This window comes from Schistocerca nitens, chromosome 1 (genome assembly GCF_023898315.1).
Source record: "Schistocerca nitens isolate TAMUIC-IGC-003100 chromosome 1, iqSchNite1.1, whole genome shotgun sequence".
Taxonomy (NCBI): domain Eukaryota; kingdom Metazoa; phylum Arthropoda; class Insecta; order Orthoptera; family Acrididae; genus Schistocerca; species Schistocerca nitens.
Window position 1 is genome coordinate 1,268,050,887 of NC_064614.1, and position 19,497 is coordinate 1,268,070,383.

Here is a 19,497-nt window from a genome sequence, read left to right on the forward strand (position 1 = left end):
GATAACACTAATTAGTATCCTACTTATAAAATTAATGGACATTATTTAATTTATATGCAACAGACACATAGGAATTGTGGGCAGAGCATGTACTTGTTGTGCATTGTTCTCCACGTAAATATGTGCTGAGTAAGTTGGTTAAGGACAGGAAAGACTTGCATTGATTTTATAATACCACAAATGCTGAGGAAAGTGAGATTCTTGCGTTCTCAATCCGGAAATGGGTACACAATCGCTGAAACACAAAAGTTAGGAAGTTCTACTGTCATTTGTTAGTGAAATATCTTTCTGAGAATCCTAGAAAATTCTGGTTGTATTTAAAACCACTAAATGAGTTGGAAGCTTCTATTCACTCACCATTGACTAGTCTGATGCAGAAATAGAAGACAACAAAGGAAAAGTTAGTCTTACATCTTGCATTTAAAGAATCATTGATGAGGGGACATTGCACAGAGCTACCATCCTTAGGCTGCCACACAAACTGTCAGGTGAATGGCATAGAAATAAGGATAGCTAATGTTGAAAAGCACCTGAGCCAGTTGAAAATGAATAAGACCCCAGGCCCTGATGGAATTTCAGTCTGGTTTTACAGAGAATACTTTATGGCATTGGCCCCTTTCTTTGATTGCATTTATTGTGGACCAGTTGTGAAAGGTCCTGAGTTATTGGGAAGAAGCACATACTACTCCATAAATAAGAAAGCAGAAAACATCTGTGAGCACAATTATGGACCAATATTGTTAACTGCTGCAGGATCTTTGCAATTATCTAAGCTTGAATATAGTTAGTTTCCTAAAGAGATAAAAGCTTCTATTAATAAATCAGTATGTATTTATAAAACATTACTTGTGTGGAACTTGCATTATATCATGGATGGATGCAGACAAACAGGTAGATTCTATATTAAAAAATTCAGTATTCAAAACATCTGGAAATCATTCACAATGTTGATCATTTACAAAGGTCAGTGTGTACTGAATAGGTTCTTATGTATGTGACTGACTTGAAGACTTTTCAAGTAATGAGTATGAGTCAGATTCAAAGGTAATGTCAGGAATGCTGCAGGGAAGTATGATGTACTATTCGTGATCTCCATGTACATACATGATATGAGACAGTTTGCTGTTGATGCTGTTCTGTATGGGAAAGTGTCTTCTTTGAGTGATGGTAGAGGCATTCAGGTTGACCTTGACAGAATTTGTATTTGGTGTGAAAATTGGCAGCTTGCTTGAAGTGTGAATAAATGTATGTTAATGCAGATAGGTATGAGAAACATTTCTGAAATGTTCTAATGCAGTATCAGTGATATGTCTGGCCCAAATGTTGTTGGATTCTATCCATATAGGCTGGACAATGGTATTCCTAAACAAGCCTGCCCAGAACCTGTCCCCAATTAGTCTAATGCCATAGCTACAGGACTTCCAAGAGAGAGAAAGTAGGACAGAGAGAAAGACACGTTGTCTTGAACTTGCTTAAGATGGATCTCAGCTTTCCAGGAAATTATACAAAAATTGTGAATTTGAAGGTATTCATTTTGTTCCATGTAGAATGAGAGAAGCTCATCAAGTTGAAAAATTGCAAGAGACTGCTGTGGACTTGAGTAACACATTTGTTGCTTGCCAGTGTGACATAGCCTCGTCTGTTTATTCAGCTGTTGGAGGCTGAAGTGGAACTAATGGTTCCTCCTCCATCTACTTAGCTCTTAGGCATTTCCATTTATGATTTAGTCCAACTGCGGGTGTGTATTTGGCTAGGCCAGATTTACGTCAGTCCTGTGTATCTACCACACATCCTGTGTTAGTCATTGAGCTGGCTGTGTTGGATTGAACACCTACTGCTTTCCACCAACCACTGCCTCAGGCAGTGTTCTATCTTATGCTTACTCAATTCAGAGCTGAAACTTCACAAAAGCTGCTTGAAAACAGCACCATATCAAGAAAAGTATACATTTGTTCAGGCTGTTGGAGTCACTTTGCATATTGTTGTATGTATCCTCTAACTCACACACAGCTTTTGTTGTTAAGACATGGTATCCTTCCTCACATCAAATGAAGACTATATCTACAAACGATGATGATGACGAAGTCCCATACTCTGTAACAGAGCGTAGGGGACGATGCGGGAGACCCACACCGCTGTACTAGGCAAGGTCCTAGTGGAGGTGGTTTGCCATTGCCTTCCTCCGACCATAATGGGGATGAATGATGATGATGAAGATGACACAACAACACCCAGTCATCTTGAGGCAGGTGAAAATCCCTGACCCCACCGGGAATCAAACCCGGGACCCCATGCTCGGGAAGCGAGAACCCTACCGCGAGACCACGAGCTGCGGACCTATCTACAAAGGTTCATGCAAAAGTAAGACCTATACATTGTACCAAAAACCAGTTAGGATTACTGTAGGTCCGTACTGCCAAAGTGAGTGTGTTACTAATTTTCTGGATATCTTGTAGGGGACCAATTTCTGTGTACCCTCACCATACAGATTAGTCATCTCTACTGATAATCACATGGTAAAAGTTACTTTCACCATGTTATCATTATGAAAGCATCATTATCTTTTGCCCCACTCTCGAATTTAGCCATGCTGTGTTTGTCAAATATGGTGGAAGCACTTTTTCACCACAAACCCTCCCAATCAGAGTCAATCCAAAACCAGTACTGAACACAGTCTGACTCAATTTACTCCACCACTTAACTGTGATTCACTTCAGCTGTTCCCAAATCACGTCCTGTTAACTTTTCCAAATTTTCTAACATCAAGCTCACATCTGCAGAAAGAACTGCAACCCGCAAACTCATAACCATGTAAACACCACCCAGATCTGTTGTAACTGGCCAGCTGCTACTTAGAAGGCAGTTCAATGAGTGATCTATGATTATGGGACATGTGATCGGCTTGTTGTCAATCCCTCCAGCTGTTATTACAAGTAAGTGAATCCTAATGAAGCTGCTGTTTTTTTTTTTTTATTTAAGTGGCTCCTCATTTGGCATCACACAGCTGAATGAATTCCATTCTAGATCTCTACCTCCCAAAAATCCGAGGAGGTAATGTCACGCAAATCCCGTCTTGCACTGAAAGCAACAATGCTAACCATCTGGCTAAGGAGGTGGATACTGACCTTATAATCTTACTCGCTGATAAAGCCTCCACAGCTGTGGTTATGAAGAGGAGGGATTCCACCAGCTGTCATATACATCTACATACAACCTCTCTCTCTCTCTCTCTCTCTCTCTCACACACACTGTGTCCCTCCCTCCATACTCCTACCTTATAAATGATTTCTAATTACCTTATAAATGATTTCTAAAGCACATAAACGCAACCACCCTGGATGCTACATTGTGACCAGTTACTGCACCCACACAGAGAGAATATTTGACCTTGTGGACCTGTACCTGCAGCCTATAACCTGTAACCTACACTCTTTGTATAAAACACATCAAAGATTTCTTCCACTGACTCTCCAGATTTCCTGTTCCTTTATGACCCAACCCCCAGGGGCTCATGGTTCTTTCATCAATTCGCACATGGCGGCCCCGAGTTATTGCAGCCCATTCTTCCTCCCGAACTGCATTTCCTTCCCTGTCCCCTCGGTTCCACCCTTGCTCCTTCTCTTCTGCCCCTCCTCCTCCTCTCACAGTGTTCTTACTTACGTCAGCCTGGTTATCCATCTTGTTTCCTGTATACCTTGTGGTTTTGTACCCCTTGTTCATTCTTCCTTTTTGGTGTTTTTTGCCTCCCTTTGGTGTTTGATCTCCACTTCTAAATTTTTGACCATTGTATGAGTCATTTGAAGATGAACTCCCTCCCTAGCATCTATGGTGTGGATAGCTTTCCCCCTTCCTTCCCCGCCATAGCCCCCCTCCATCCCACTAGGTCACTAGCATGTGTTGCCAGTCCGTGTGGTGGGGTGTTATGAACTCATCTGGCTGAACCCCCTGATAACACAGGGATCACACTTCTGATACTTGAGCTGCTGCCTACCAATGTTTACCTAAGAGTGGTTGCTTGTTATTCTGGAGTATCAGCACTCTGGGCAATGGCCGCTGTGCCAGGTGGCCTTTGCTATGGCTGGGTGGTACCCATGGGGAGAGCCCCTGATTGGTGTCCAGGATGATATCGGGGTGAGTGTATTGCATATGAAACATATTAAGCTCCAAAAAACTGGCCATTCTTCTACAGCCATATCTTCAGTTGGTAAATGGATCATTTAATGCTACTCCTTCTGACTCTGTTCCCTCCCCTTCCCTGGCTATACCCTATTAGGAGGGTCAGGCTCACTGGCTTGGGGTAAAACACTTTCCTTGTTACCTGATCTGCATTAGGACAAACAGGGATACATTCACTGCCACAAAGCCATTATTTTTTGTGGATAATATTGAAGACAAGTTTGGTGTAGTGGAGTCTCTCAGTAAGATGCGATTGGGCTCATTTATGATCAAAACTTCTTCTGCCGCACAATCTGCAGCCCTTCATGCTTATGGTCATCTTGACGACATCCCGGTATCCATTACTCCTCACCAGTCTTTTAAAATGGTACAGGGCATCATTTTTCATAGGGATCTCATTCTTCAAATTGATGAGGAATTCTGGGCCAATCTGCAACAACAGGGTGTTTGTTTTATTTGGCGTGTTCAGACAGGTCATAAAGACAATCGCACTGACACTGGTGCCTTTATTCTGGTATTTGAGGGAGGTACCCTCCCCGAGAAGGTCAAGGTTATTGTTACCGGTGTGATGTGAAACTGTATGTCCTGCCACCCATTAGGTGTTTTCAGTGCTTGCATTTCGAGCATGTCTTCCTGATGTACGGCGGACCCTCTATATGGTGACTGTGGCCACTCCATAAGAGGAGTCCCTGTGTTCCACCACCAGTGTCTGTTAAGTGTCATGACCGTCACTCTCCATGCTCACTGGATTGCCCGGCTTATAAGAAAGAAAAGAAGATACAGGAGTATAATTCCATTGATCGTTCATCTTATACTGAGGCTCATCAGAAATACAACTGACTTCACCCTTTGTCGATCGCTTCTACGTTTGTCTCTGTTACGTCCTTTCCCCCTCCTCCCTGTTCCTTACACCAGTCCCCCCCCCCCCCCTTCTCCTCTCCTGCTTCCCAGCAGTTCCCACACACACACACACACACACACACACACACACACACACTCTCCCCTCCAAGTGCTGCTGCCCCTTAGTGGCCAGATAAGTGTCAGTTCCAGATCTTGCAGAAGCCTATTCTCCCTCCATACCCTGCTCTCCTCATCCTATGAAGAGGAGAAGAAGAAGAAGAAGAAGAAGAAGAAGAAGAAGAAACATAAGTCTCAGAACAAGGCCCCCCACCTCCCCCACTGCCCCTCAAGGTGTCAACTCCCCCCTCACAACCTGAGTGTGACCTCTTATTTATGGATGTCACTCCATCCTCATTGGTGATGGATGGCGACCCATGGTGATTGGCGCCAACCTGCTTGCCTCCCATTTGGATACCTGGTCCATGCTTCTTCAGTGGAATTGTAATGGATACTACCACCACTTCCCACAGCTGCAGTCCCTTATTGTCTTTTACTCAGCAGTTCTCCAAGAATCTAATTTTGCTTTACTCACTCACCAACTCTTCGCGGGTCCCATACTTTCTGTCAGGACCGGATCGGCTTCCAATGAAGTAGTTGCCATCTGGCTCCACTTGGACTCTGCTGTCATGGTTTGAAATCTCTGTCTTCCTCCTGACAGGCCTCCTGCAGCAACTTCCCCCTCTCTTCCTCCTTTGTGAGGATTTTTAATACCCATCACCCTTTGTGAGGCAGAGCATTTTGATCTAGTCAGGGGCTCCTCATTGATCAATTTTTTGTGGATCACAAACTGTGCCATCTTAATGACGGTTCGCCTACTCATTTTAGTCCCACAAGTGACACTGTCTCTTACATTGATCATTTACTCACTCCCCTTCTTCTTCTTTGATCCTTACACTGGTCACCTTACAATGACCTATGTGACAGAGAACACTTTCCATTGATTCTCTCGTTCCCATCCCACCTCTCAATGACCAAGTAACCCTGCTAGGCTTTCCATCATGCTGATTGGCCTCTATGTATCTGCAAGGTTGTGTTCACACTTTTTTTTGTCAGGTGGTATTGATGAAGTCTACATGATCTGTCCAAAAAGATAATCTGAACTGCCAGAATTGCCATTCCCCACTCGACGGACCCTGTTTGCCGACAGCCAGTTCCATGGTGGAGCACAGCTGTTGCTACCGCCATCTGTGATTGTCATTGTGCCTTGCAACATCTTAAGCAGCACCCGTCCTCCACTGGTCTTATTACCTTTGAATGTCTTCACGCCAATGCCTATTACTTAATCAAACAGAGCAAGCAGGTGTGTTGGGAACACTTTGTCTCCTCCCTAGGTTTTTCTGTCACATGTGTGGGCTACATTCCACACCCTCCAAGGTTGTCAGTGGCAGTCTTCCATTCCAGGCCTTGCCCTTCCAGGTTGTGTTTGTATAGATACATCAGTTCTCGTGGAATGACTCGCGACCATTGGTGTCAGCCTCCGTCCAGCTGCCTTCCCCATCCAGAAATGGTGGACAGAAGCTTCCCACTTATGTTTTACCCCTTAACAGGTGGAATTCTTCAATGAACCTTTTACAGAATGGGAGCGTCTTCTGATGCTCTCTTCTTACCATGATTCAGCTCCTGGTCCTGGTTCCATCCACAAGCAATTGCTTCAACATCTCAATCCTCCACAATATCTACTCCAGGTATTTAACCATATTTGGCTCCAAAGCATTTTCCCCTCTCAGTGGAGAGATAGTACTGTGGTTCTTATCCATAAGCATGGCAAGGATCCATTGTCCCTTGATATTTACTGGCTAAGCAGCATGATCAGTGTCCCCTGCAAGTTAATAGAGGGATGGTGGCTCGATAGCTCAGTTGTGTCCTTGAATCTCAGATCTTTTATCGTGTTACCAGTGTGGCTTTTGGGAGGGATGGACTCTGATCGATCATCTGCTTCTATAGGAAACTGCAGTTTGGCAGGACTTTTCTCAGCGCCACCATCTCGTTGCAGTTTTCTTCAATCTTTGTAAGGCCTACGACCAAACTTGGCACCATTACATCCTCATTACGCTCCATGAGTGGGGTCTTCAGGGTCTCCTCCTGATCTTTATTCACCAATTCTTGTCAAGACCGGTTGTTCAGAGTCCAGGTTGGGCACTGTTCTCAGCTCTCTGCGGACCCGGGGGATTGGCATCCCACAGGGCTCCATATGAAATGTCCTCCTTTTTGTCGTCACTGTTAATGGACTTGTGGCCTCCCCCTCTGTAGGTGGGCTGATTTCTGTAAATGAGCTAGTTCCCAGTCGGTAGCCTTTGTAGGACGACAGCTCCAGGGTGTCATACGGCATGCTCCCACATGGAAACTCTTGCATGGTTTTTAATTCTATTCCCTCAAGTTGAGTGTGGTGCATTTCTGTGCCATACTATGGTCCATCTTGATTCAGAGCTCTGCCTTGACACCCAGCATGTGACCCCCAGTCTCATTTCATGGGTCTTCTTTTTCACAACAAGATTACTTGGTTGCTTCAGATCAGTCATCTGAATGTTGGCTGTTTTCGTAAACTCAGTGTCCTTCACTTCCTTGCTCACGAATCATGGAAAGCAAATTGTTCAACCCTTCTCCATCTGTATTGGGCATTAGTTCTGTCTTCTCTGGGCTATGGTTGCCAAGTTTATGGATCAAATGCCCCTTCCACGCAGCTCCTCTTGGACCCAGTTCACCGTCGTGGTATCTGTTTCGCCACCAAGGCCTTTAGCACTAGATCTGTCGATAGTCTTCTGGTTGATGTTGGGATCTCTCTCGTACAAGTCAATGGTCCCAGCTTCTAGTTTCCTATGTTATCACTATCCACTCTTCCCCTGCTTACCCTTCCTATCCCATTCTTTTCACAGCTTTGGGCTGTCACCTGCCTGCTGCTCGCCCTCGGGTGGGTTTACTGATTGGTCTCTGCCTCACTTCTCTCTGCGATGATTTCCATCTCACCTCCTTGTCCTCTTCCCCACAATCTCTGCCGACCACCTCCCATTGGTTATTTCCTTGGCCCCGGATTCGGATGGGTCTCTTATGGGGTCTGAAAGCCTCCATCACTCCAGTGGTGTGCCCTTGTTTGTTCGAAATGCTTTTGGGAGTAGTTTCAAGATGCTATTGTTCTTTACACCGATGGATGTAAATCTGTCGATCATGTGGAATGGACCTTTATGTCATCTTGTGGCATGGAATACCATCTCTTGCCTGCCACATGTGGGGTGTTTATTGCGGAATTGATGGCCATTTATCAGGCCATCTGCTTCTATAAATGGTCCTCACTCACCCGACCCCCCCTGTGGGTCCGGGGATTAGAATAGGCCCGAGGTACTCCTGCCTGTCGTAAGAGGCGACTAACAGGAGTCCCTCCCCCTCAAGGGGGTAGTTAGCGCCTGCGTCCGGAGACGGACGGTTCCGCGACCTATATTTGCGGTCATTTTGCTTTTTCACTTCTCGTTTCTTCCTTCCTTTGATTGGTTCCTTTCTTTGCTCTTCTCCACCTCACTGTCTTCCTTACACTTTCCCCTGCAAAATCTCCTTGCCCTCTCATTGCCTTCTTCTCCTTGCCTTCTCATTGCCTTCTTCTCCTTGCCTTCTCATTGCCTTCTTCTCCTTGCCTTCTCTGGTCTCCGCCTCGGCGTTTGAGACAGTCTGTCCTCTCTCTCTCTCTCCCCCTCTCTCCTTTTTCCTCTTCTTCCTTCCTCCCTGTGCGCGCCTGAAGGCCGACCCACGCGTTCGCACGCGTAGCCGGTGACGGGGTAACGCGTAATTCCCCGCCCTGGGTAGACATGTAAGGCACGCGTGTACCCCCTGGTAAAGGCCAGGCCCGGGGAAGGGTGATTGCCTGAGCTGATACCTTCTGACCATGCTGATTGGTCCCTCCGTCTGTTTCTCGGGAGGTGTGACCTGAGGTGTAAACATTCACCTAAGGCGGGAGTGCCCTCTGAGAGGGTCCCCACAAGGAAGGAGCGCGCCATCGGAGACGCTGGCAATCATGGGGGATTCCTCCGCAATGGATTCCACTCCATCTCTCTCGACTTCTGCCCAAAAACGGAAACGTGACCAGCTACCAGTGACAAAAGTACTACCGCCTGCCCCACAGTTCCTCGTCGTTTCTCGATCTGAGGACGGAAAGGATTTTTCCTCTGTCAACCCTTTCGTTATCCAGAAGGGCGTAGATGCCATAGCCGGATCTGTTAAATCTTGTACCAGGTTGCGTAACGGTACCTTATTACTCGAAACTGAGAGCGCCTTTCAGGCACAAAAACTGCTTCGGGCCACACTCCTGTACACGTTCCCTGTCCGGGTGGAGGCTCACCGAACTTTGAATTCGTCTCGTGGTGTGGTCTATACTAGATCCCTCGACGGCTTGACTGATGAGGAGATTCAATCTTTCCTCGCTGAGCAGTGCGTGACGGCTGTCCATAGGGTCATGAAAAAGGTCAACAATGACCTTGTACCGACCCGGACACTTTTCTTGACCTTTGATAGTGTTAAGCTGCCATCACGCATCAAGGCGGGCTACGAGGTTATTTCTGTTCGCCCCTATGTCCCGACACCTACGCGCTGCTACCAGTGTCAGCGTTTCAATCACACTCGACAGTCTTGTTCCAATGCGGCTAAATGTGTCACTTGTGGCAGGGATGCCCATGAGGGTGACTGTCCACCTCCGTCTCCTCGTTGTGTGAACTGTCAGGGTGACCATGCCGCATCCTCCCGCGACTGTCCTGTCTATAAGGAAGAACGCTGTATCCAAGAAATTCGGGTCAAAGAGAAAGTGTCTACCTCGGCTGCTCGCAAGCTATTGGCTAGTAGGAAGCCCACACAACTCCCAGCGGGGAAATACAGTACTGTCCTCGCCTCTCCTCGGACTACCAGGGAGGTGGCAACCCAGACATGCGATCTGACCTTCAGCACCACGGTCGTCCGTTCGGCCAGTGCTAAGATCGCGCGGTCGACGTCTCCTCTTCCTCCCATCACCCCACAGGCACCAGCCCCTTCATCAGCTTCTGCTAAGACGAAGACCCAGAAGTCAGATGCACGGGCCTTCAAGAAGGAACCGTCCCGTGCAGACTTCCTACGTACCTCGACCTCCCAGCCTTCGACCGGTACTTCCACCAAACGACCTTCCAAGAAGGCAAATAGGAAGCACAGTTCTCCTTCTCCGCCACGGCGCATTTCTTCTCCTGCGCCACCCAGCGGTTGCCGCCCCAGGCCGTCATCCGTTTCGCCTGGCCGCACCGCTGGTAGCCGAACATCTGGCCGTTCACCGGCGGAGGAAGCTCCCCCTCCCGGCCATCTTTTCAAGATGGCCGATGAACCTATAGACCCAATGGACGATGACTGTCCACCTACTGATAGCGGCGGCAGTGCTCGCTCGAAGCCAGGCCCTCAGCGGCCTTCGAGGTGACCCCTTCTTTCATCTTCCTTTTTCTTTTCTTACGATGGCACTTATTCACTGGAATATTCGCAGCATTCGCTCCAACCGAGAGGACTTGAAGTTGCTGCTCCGCTTGCACCGTCCGCTCGTCGTCGCCCTCCAGGAAACGAAGCTACACCTTTGCGATCAAATTGCCTTGGCACACTACACCTCTGTGCATTTTGACCTACCCCCTGTGGTAGGTATCCCAGCTCATGGAGGGGTTATGTTGCTGGTCCAGGATGATATTTACTACGATCCCATCACGTTGCACACCGGCCTGCAGGCAGTTGCCATCCGCATTACTCTCCCCACTTTTACATTTTCCATTTGTACCGTTTACACTCCATCGTCGTCTGCCGTTACCAGGGCAGACATGATGCAACTTATTGCTCAGCTACCTGCACCATTTTTGTTAACTGGAGACTTCAATGCCCACCATCCCCTTTGGGGCTCTCCAGCATCCTGCCCGAGGGGCTCCCTGTTAACAGACCTTTTCAACCAGCTCAATCTTGTCTGCCTCAATACTGGCGCCCCTACTTTTCTTTCGGACACATCTCACACCTATTCCCATTTAGACCTCTCTATATGTACTCCCCAACTTGCACGCCGGTTCGAGTGGTATGCACTTTCTGATACATATTCGAGCGACCACTTCCCGTGTGTTATCCATCTCATGCAGCATACCCCCTCTCCGTGCTCATCTAGTTGGAACATCTCCAAAGCAGACTGGGGGCTCTTCTCTTCCAGGGCGACCTTTCAGGATCAAACATTCCCAAGCTGCGATAGTCAGGTCGCACACCTCACGGAAGTCATTCTCACTGCTGCTGAATATTCCATCCCTCACCCTACTTCTTCTCCACGTCGCGTACCGGTCCCCTGGTGGACCGCGGCATGTAGAGACGCTTTACGTGCTCGTCGACGTGCTTTACGCACCTTTAAACGCCAGCCTACAGTGGCGAATTGTATCAATTATAAGCGATTACGTGCACAGTGTCGTCGTATTATTAAAGAAAGCAAGAAAGCCAGCTGGGCTGCTTTCACAAGCACCTTCAACAGTTTTACTCCTTCTGTTGTCTGGGGTAGCCTGCGCCGGCTATCTGGCACTAAGGTCCACTCACCAGTTTCTGGCTTGACGGTCGCGAATGACGACCTTGTGGCCCCTGAGGCTGTCTCCAATGCCTTCGGCCGCTTTTTCGCAGAGGTTTCGAGCTCCGCTCATTACCACCCTGCCTTCCTCCCCCGCAAACAGGCAGAGGAGGCTAGGCCACCTAACTTCCGCTCCTCGAATCATGAAAGTTATAATGCCCCATTCACCATGCGGGAACTCGAAAACACACTTGGCCGATCACGGTCCTCCACTCCAGGGCCTGATTCTATTCATATTCAGATGCTGCAGAACCTTTCTCCTGCGGGTAAAGATTTTCTTCTTCGTACTTACAATCGCATCTGGATTGAGGGACATGTTCCCGCATGCTGGCGCGAGTCTATTGTTGTCCCGATTCCTAAGCCGGGGAAGGACAAGCACTTGCCTTCCAGTTATCGACCCATCTCGCTTACCAGCTGTGTCTGTAAAGTGATGGAGCGAATGGTTAACTCTCGATTGGTTTGGCTGCTCGAGTCTCGCCGCCTACTTACCAATGTACAATGTGGATTTCGTAGGCGCCGCTCTGCTGTTGACCATCTGGTTACCTTGTCGACCTTCATTATGAATAACTTCTTGCGGAAGCGCCCGACCGTGGCTGTGTTCTTTGATTTGGAGAAGGCTTACGACACCTGTTGGAGGGCGGGCATTCTCCGCACCATGCATACATGGGGCCTTCGCGGTCGCCTCCCTCTTTTTATTCGTTCCTTTTTAATGGATCGACAGTTCAGGGTACGTGTGGGTTCTGTCCTGTCAGACACCTTTCGCCAGGAGAATGGGGTGCCTCAGGGCTCAGTTTTGAGCGTCGCTCTCTTCGCCATAGCGATCAACCCAATAATGGATTGCCTCCCAGCTGATGTATCAGGCTCCCTTTTCATGGACGATTTTACCATCTATTGCAGCGCGCAGCGTACGTGTCTCCTGGAGCGCTGTCTTCAGCGTTCTCTTGACCGTCTTTACTCCTGGAGTGTCGCCAATGGCTTCCGTTTTTCTGCCGAGAAGACGGTCTGTATTAACTTCTGGCGCTACAAAGAGTTTCTCCCACCGTCCTTAAGACTCGGTCCCGTTGCTCTCCCATTCGTGGAGACAACAAAATTTTTAGGTCTTACATTTGACAGGAAACTTAGTTGGTCTCCACATGTGTCTTATTTGGCTGCCCGTTGTACCCGTTCTCTCAATGTCCTCCGTGTTCTCAGTGGTATGTCGTGGGGAGCGGATCGAACTGTCCTACTTCGCCTATATCGGTCGATCGTCCGCTCCAAGCTGGATTATGGGAGCTTCGTATACTCCTCTGCACGGCCATCCATCTTACGCCGCCTCAACTCCATACAACATCGGGGTTTACAACTTGCGATCGGAGCGTTTTATACTAGTCCCGTCGAGAGTCTTCATGCTGACGCTGGTGAGTTGCCACTCACCTACCGGCGCGATATACTGCTTTGTCGGTATGCCTGTCGGCTACTGGCAATGCCCGACCACCCGTCTTATCGTTCCTTTTTTGATGACTCTCTCGACAGTCAATACGGGTTGTATGTCTCTGCCCTGCTACCCCCTGGAGTTCGCTTTCGTCGCCTCCTTCAACACCTTAATTTTTCACTCCCTGCAACCTTTCGAGTGGGCGAGAGCCACACGCCACCTTGGCTCCAGGCTCAGGTTCGCGTCCACCTTGACCTCTGCTCGCTCCCGAAGGAGGTTACCCCCGGTTCGGTCTACCACTCCCGTTTTGTCGAACTTCGTTCGAAGTTCATTAATATGACCTTCATTAATACAGATGGCTCTAAGACCAATGACGGGGTCGGGTGTTCTTTTATTGTCGGGGCACAAAGTTTCAAATACCGGCTCCATGGCCATTGTTCGGTCTTCACAGCTGAGCTCTTTGCCCTCTACCAGGCTGTTCTTTACATCTGCCGCCACCGACATTCTGCTTATGTCATCTGCTCCGATTCCCTGAGCGCTATCCAGAGCCTCAGTGATCCGTACCCGGTTCACCCTTTCGTGTACCGGATCCAACGCTCTCTTCAGCAGCTGGTGGACGTCGGTTCTCCGGTTAGCTTTATGTGGGTTCCTGGCCATGTCGGTATCCCCGGGTACGAAGCTGCAGATGCCGCGGCCAAGGCTGCGGTCCTCCAGCCTCGGACAGCTTCTTGTTGTGTCCCTTCGTCAGATTGTAGCAGGGTAATTTGTCGGCGCATTTTATCGTTGTGGCATGCCGATTGGGCTGCACTTACAGACAACAAGCTTCGGGCCTTAAAACCTCTTCCCGTGGCTTGGACGTCCTCCTCACGCCCTTCTCGGCGGGAGGAGGTAGTTTTGGCCCGGTTACGAATTGGACACTGCCGGTTCAGCTATCGCCATCTGCTGACGGCTGCGCCGGCGCCGTTCTGCCCATGTGGGCAATTGCTGACGGTCCGCCACATTTTAACGTCTTGTCCGGATTTTAACACCCTGCGTCTTGATCTTGGCCTGCCCTGTACTGTAGAAGCCATTTTAGCGGATGACCCACGAGCAGCTGCTCGCGTTCTTCATTTTATCAATTTGACAACCCTCTCAAAGGACATTTGATTATGCTGTTTTCTTTTTTAATCCTATGCCTGTCAGTCTGTCTTTTATCGTGTTTTCCGTTTCGTTGCTGTTTTAAACTTGTGACTCGCGGTGCATTCCTAACGTAGTCCGGGCGCTAATGACCGTTGAAGTTGTGCGCCCTAAAACCACACACAAAAAAAAAACCTCACCCGAGTTTTGTTATGTATGGACTCAATGAGTGACCCTCAGGGTATTGCAGGAATCTACCATCCTCTGTTGTCTTTGCATCAGTCATACTTGGTTGATTCATGGGTTTTTATGCCGCAATCAGCTACCACCCTTCCCTTTGTAGTTGTGGGACTTCCCTCATGGTGATCCATGTTATGCTAGACTGCCCCCGCCTTCTGGCCCTTTGCACTGAATATGCCCTCCTGCCTTGCTTGCCTCAGGTGTTGGCAGGTGACCATCACATGGTTACATCTGTCCTCAGTTTTCTTCGTGAAAGTGGTTTGTCCTCACAGGTTTAAGTCCTTGAATTTTTCTCTAGAATTTGAGTCCCTCAGTTAGCATAGGTGTTGTTTACGGAGACCTTGGCCTTGGCTCCACACCAGCAAGGTTCTCCCTGCCTTTTTCCTAACATTTTGTCTGGTCTGTTGTGCAGTTTTGTTTTCCTTTTTCTTGTGTCTTCTTCTCATGGTATTGTCCCCCCCTGTTTTGTGATAATGGTATGGTGTGGGTATCAGGACGGATCGGTAGCAGAGCTGGTGCCCCACTGCAAGAAGCATTTTTGGGGCTCCCCTGCTTTCCCTGTTTCCATCCAACCCCCTCCTGTTCTTTCCTCTTCCTGCTGCTGTGACGTTCCTTTTCCCTCTTTGTTTGTCTTTTCCCTTCCCCTTGACTGGACTGTGCTGTTTGTGTTGTTCTTCCCATAATGACTGCAATCTTAGACCATGGAACTGATGATGTCACTGTTTGGGCCCCTCTTCCCAGTCAGCCAACGAACCATTTGCCATCCAATGCCACTGTCGATGCCACACCCCTCTACAGTAACATCCCCAATCCCCATGGCCTTTCTGCTATTGGACACTATCTCTCTCAGTGCCCTATTGAATCCAAACCATCTTCCTGGTCATCGTGACCTACTGTATCCTCGCCCACAATTACTTCCCTTTGAGGGTGTCACTTACAAACAAATCCATACTACAGCAATTGGCACTGTCATGGCACCATCCTATGTTAACATATTCAGGTGTCACTAGAGGAATCTTTCCTAACCATGCAGAATCCCAAATTTCTCATGTGGTTCAGATTCATTAATGACATTTTCATGATTTGAACTGAGGGTGAGGACACCCTATGCACATTCCTCCAAAACCCCAACACCTTTGTCCCCATTCGCTTTGCTTGGTTCTCCTCAGCCCAACAAGCCACCTTCCTCAATGTTGACCTTCACCTGGAGGATGGCTACAACAGTACCCCCATCCACATCAAACCTACCAACTACCAACCATATCTCCAGTTTGACAGCTGCCATCCCTTTCGCATCAAGAAGTCCCTCCCATACAGCCTAGTCACCTGTGCTCATCACGTCTGTAGTGGCAAGCAGTTTCTCTTCAAATATACCAATGTTCTCACTGAGTCCTTCACAGACTGATATTGTCCTCCCAACCATGTCCAGAAACATATCTTCCATGCCATGTCTTCCCAGTCACCTACCACCCCCACATACTGACTCTCTTGCAACAAAGACACATTCCCCCAGGATTTTGACTGTTGTTAATTGTTCTTGAAATGAGGAATATCCTCCTATATTACCCCAATATATTACCCATTGCTCCCAAAGTGGTATTCCATTGCCCAGTCAATATACGCAATATCCTTGTCCCTAACAGCCCCTTTGTTCTGTGGCTCATGTCCCTGCGATCCACGTAGGTGCAAGATCTGTTCCATAAATTCTCCCACTATCACCTACTCCACCCAACACAATGTGCTTCACTTTAATAACTGCTTCACAGCCTGTGCCATATGGATTATTCCCAACAACACCAGCTTTTCTGAACTGTGCAGATGGGAACGCTTCCTGTAACGTGTCATTTGTTCCCATAACTCCCTCCCCCCACCCCGAGCCTGAATATTTATTAGTCTCTCTACTCCACCTGTTTAGCACGTTCCCTTCCCTGCTCCCACACCAGTACTACACATGCCATCTGTCCCACCAATGTACATACACAGTCATTTCTCCTTCCTTGCTTCTCTCCACTCACCTCCCCCCTCCCACAGCACAGCCTCATGATACTGCACTATGCAACCTCTAGTATGATAAAAAAAAACCAAATTATTAGGTTAAAAATATTTCAATTCTTTCAATTTAAATCTGCGTTTCATATTAGAATGTCGTGTTCCCAGTTTGGCACAGCTTTGCCACAGGAGACACGAAAACGGTCGAAGACGTCCGTCTTCTGGTCGGCTCCTGATCGTTGTCAGAAGGAGGCTAGTTTTTGAATACGCAAAGACTTCTATTATTTGGAAAAGAACAGCCCGGATTTCTTTACGTAATCAGTATGAATTTTATAATTACCTAAGGGACCTATAACAATGAACAGTAAAAAAAATTGTATTTGCGAATGAAATCATTAATAAATGGGGCAGCTATGAGTTGTATAGAAGACAAGGAGCGGCCTTCTGTCTACGACCAGGATGCCGCAGTATTCTCTGCTGTAGTAAAGGCTGTTTGACATTTATAAAAATAATATGGCATGTAGGTTAAAAAAGTATAAAGGAAAAGAACAGAATAAGAAATCTGATAAACACTAAATATATTCAAACAATTCTCACTAGCAAATTAGGGCTTATTTATAAACAATATAACTTACATAAGTACTTTTCTAACTGTAGGTGCGATCAGATTTCAGCCTGTCCTGTGCTAGCTTCTGTGTTCACGTTTTTGTCACAAATTACAGTCATTACTTTTCTCCTTTGTTAAAGACAATTCTTGCACTGTTCAACACCTTCGATAACAATAACTTGCCGATTTACAGTTTCAAACATAAATTACTTGAATGTTATTAATTAATAATGTTGTCTGCACGCTGGCAAGACCGCTCACTTTTTTAGCTTAAAGTCGACCTTCTTCACATTTTCACATTACAAGCAGAAGTAGTGCATTAAAAATCTGAAGATTTACCAAGTTTTTTTTTACTGTCATCTTTTATTTATATCAAAGCAGAACATCAGTTCAGCTTCTGTTAAAATGTTTCTTTGACTGCGCAATCGATGTATTAGCGTCCGCGCTAGATGCGCATCTTTACAGTTACGTAAATTATATAAAACAAACGTCTTTCAAAGAATATGTGTCATCTCATAAGTTGATCATGTAATATAAAGATAGGTGAATGCCTTTCCAAGGGTACTCACAGCTTTCATACTTCGGAAATCCCAATAATATTACAAACCCTACCCTGTCCACCCCTGCACACTCCCACTTGTAGCACTAGGATCTTCCCCCTCCTCTTCCCTGCTGTCCCACACCATTTGTGCCCCGCCCTACTGCCTACCCTAGCTAGACTGCTGCTTATAAAGAGATGCAGTTGTCGTTGGACTTTCACCCAGACATGGCAGTTTCAGTTGTGTGTTTATACTTCTCATGAAGGTCATAGTCCGAAAGCTGAACATTTCTCACATTCTTTTTCATTGTGCCTGTTCTGTGTCTCAATGGCTACTCTTATGTAGTGAATAGCAATTGATTCTTTCCATATTGCTGTTATTTCTTCCTGGACTTCACATTATTTGAAGGAATGAGCTGACATGTAAATTGAGGTGAAAATCATTGGCAATTGTAGGAGGACTGAAAAGATGGTGAATAAATTAGTCACATCTAAAAATGCCATTAACCGTGTTGCAGTTGTGATATACAGTGTTATATTTATCATAAATCAGAAAATCATTTTTGGCAAGCATGCAGCATCAGTTTACAGTGGTTCCAGCACATCACTAAACATATTTGCACTGATGGTGCTACCATGTAATATACATTATGATGCAACTGGCATTTTAGATAGTACCATTTTTGTATCTAATTTATACTTGAGATGTTCTTTACTTTTTGAACAGGCCGTATCATAGTTTCTGAAGAGGAAAGTGACTCACAGTGGCAGCAGAGAGATTATAAAGGATTTTCCCCCAGTGTGGACTGGGATACTGTAGATTTCAGTAAATCACCTGCTATTCAAGAATTTCCTGTAACTTCCGCAATCTGTACACCACTGCAAGGCGAGACAGTTTCCCTGGTAAATGGGAAGCTTGTTGTAAAAGGTATAAGAATTTCTGTTATGTTAGTGAAATTAATTACATGGTCATATACTAAAACAGTCAAGACTGTAAATATCAGATGAATGAATATATAAATTCCTTCTTTTGTCACAGGTAACTTCAAGTTCTGGACAGTGAGTGTTTGGATTTATTTTCAGATGCTTTGGTTTCCTTTCATATGATTTCTTGCCAGTGTGGCAGATTCATAGCACTTATTTTTAATAACTCTGAATATAGTGGTATGTCCATAATTATTAAAAACTCATTACATTTTGTGCTCTGTTCCTAATAACTACAGCCACTACATTGTATCCAGAGTTACTTAGCCACACTGCCCACATGTGCTTTGGTCAGAAACCAGAGCACTGAAAGATGCATCTGCAGGGTGTGGAATGGCTTTACATACAATTTAAAATAAAATTATACCTGACTGGTGCTGGAATTTGTATACACATTCACCTGAATCAAGCTGGTATGCTATATGCGCAAAATAGATGAGGCACCAAGTGGTACACAGGCACATTCAAAAGAAGATAAACTGCATAGCATTCAGAAATATCAGTCATAGTGTGTACACGCACACACGCGCGCGTGTGCGCGCCCACACACACACACACACACACACACACACACACACACGCGCGCGCTTAGGGGAAACAACTCTCTCTCTCTCTCTGTGGCAGGGATGGGGGTTATACATGCTTTTCAACTCTGAAGTCTGAAAACTGTGCAGTTCATCTTCCTTGCTTCAAGCCTGTCTGCTTGTCAGTAGGTCATTTTGTTCAATAAGCAGTTATTCATTCTCATTTACAAATTTAATTTTCATTCTGGAATAACAAGTTTGTGATTTTTAACATAGATAGTAAAGACATATTCACCATACTTTTTCTATTCTTCCAGAATAGCATTATACTGTTATTTGGTAAAGCTGATTATACTTTGCTTTAGGTTTCCACTGGACTTGATGACCAATTTATTTTGTTGGATATTGTTTTCAGTTTTTGTTTTCCATTTTGTTTTG

At 46.5% G+C, this 19,497-nt stretch overlaps 1 protein-coding gene across 1 annotated transcript in view; it reads left to right on the top strand.

Moving 5' to 3' along the window:
* LOC126201965 (sulfite oxidase-like) overlaps positions 1 to 19,497 on the top strand; it is a 127,285-nt gene that overhangs the window by 102,844 nt on the left and 4,944 nt on the right. The window contains exon 8 of the mRNA XM_049936825.1: positions 18,279 to 18,479. Coding sequence (XP_049792782.1) covers positions 18,279 to 18,479 — 201 coding nt within the window. The remainder of the gene's footprint in view (positions 1 to 18,278; positions 18,480 to 19,497) is intronic.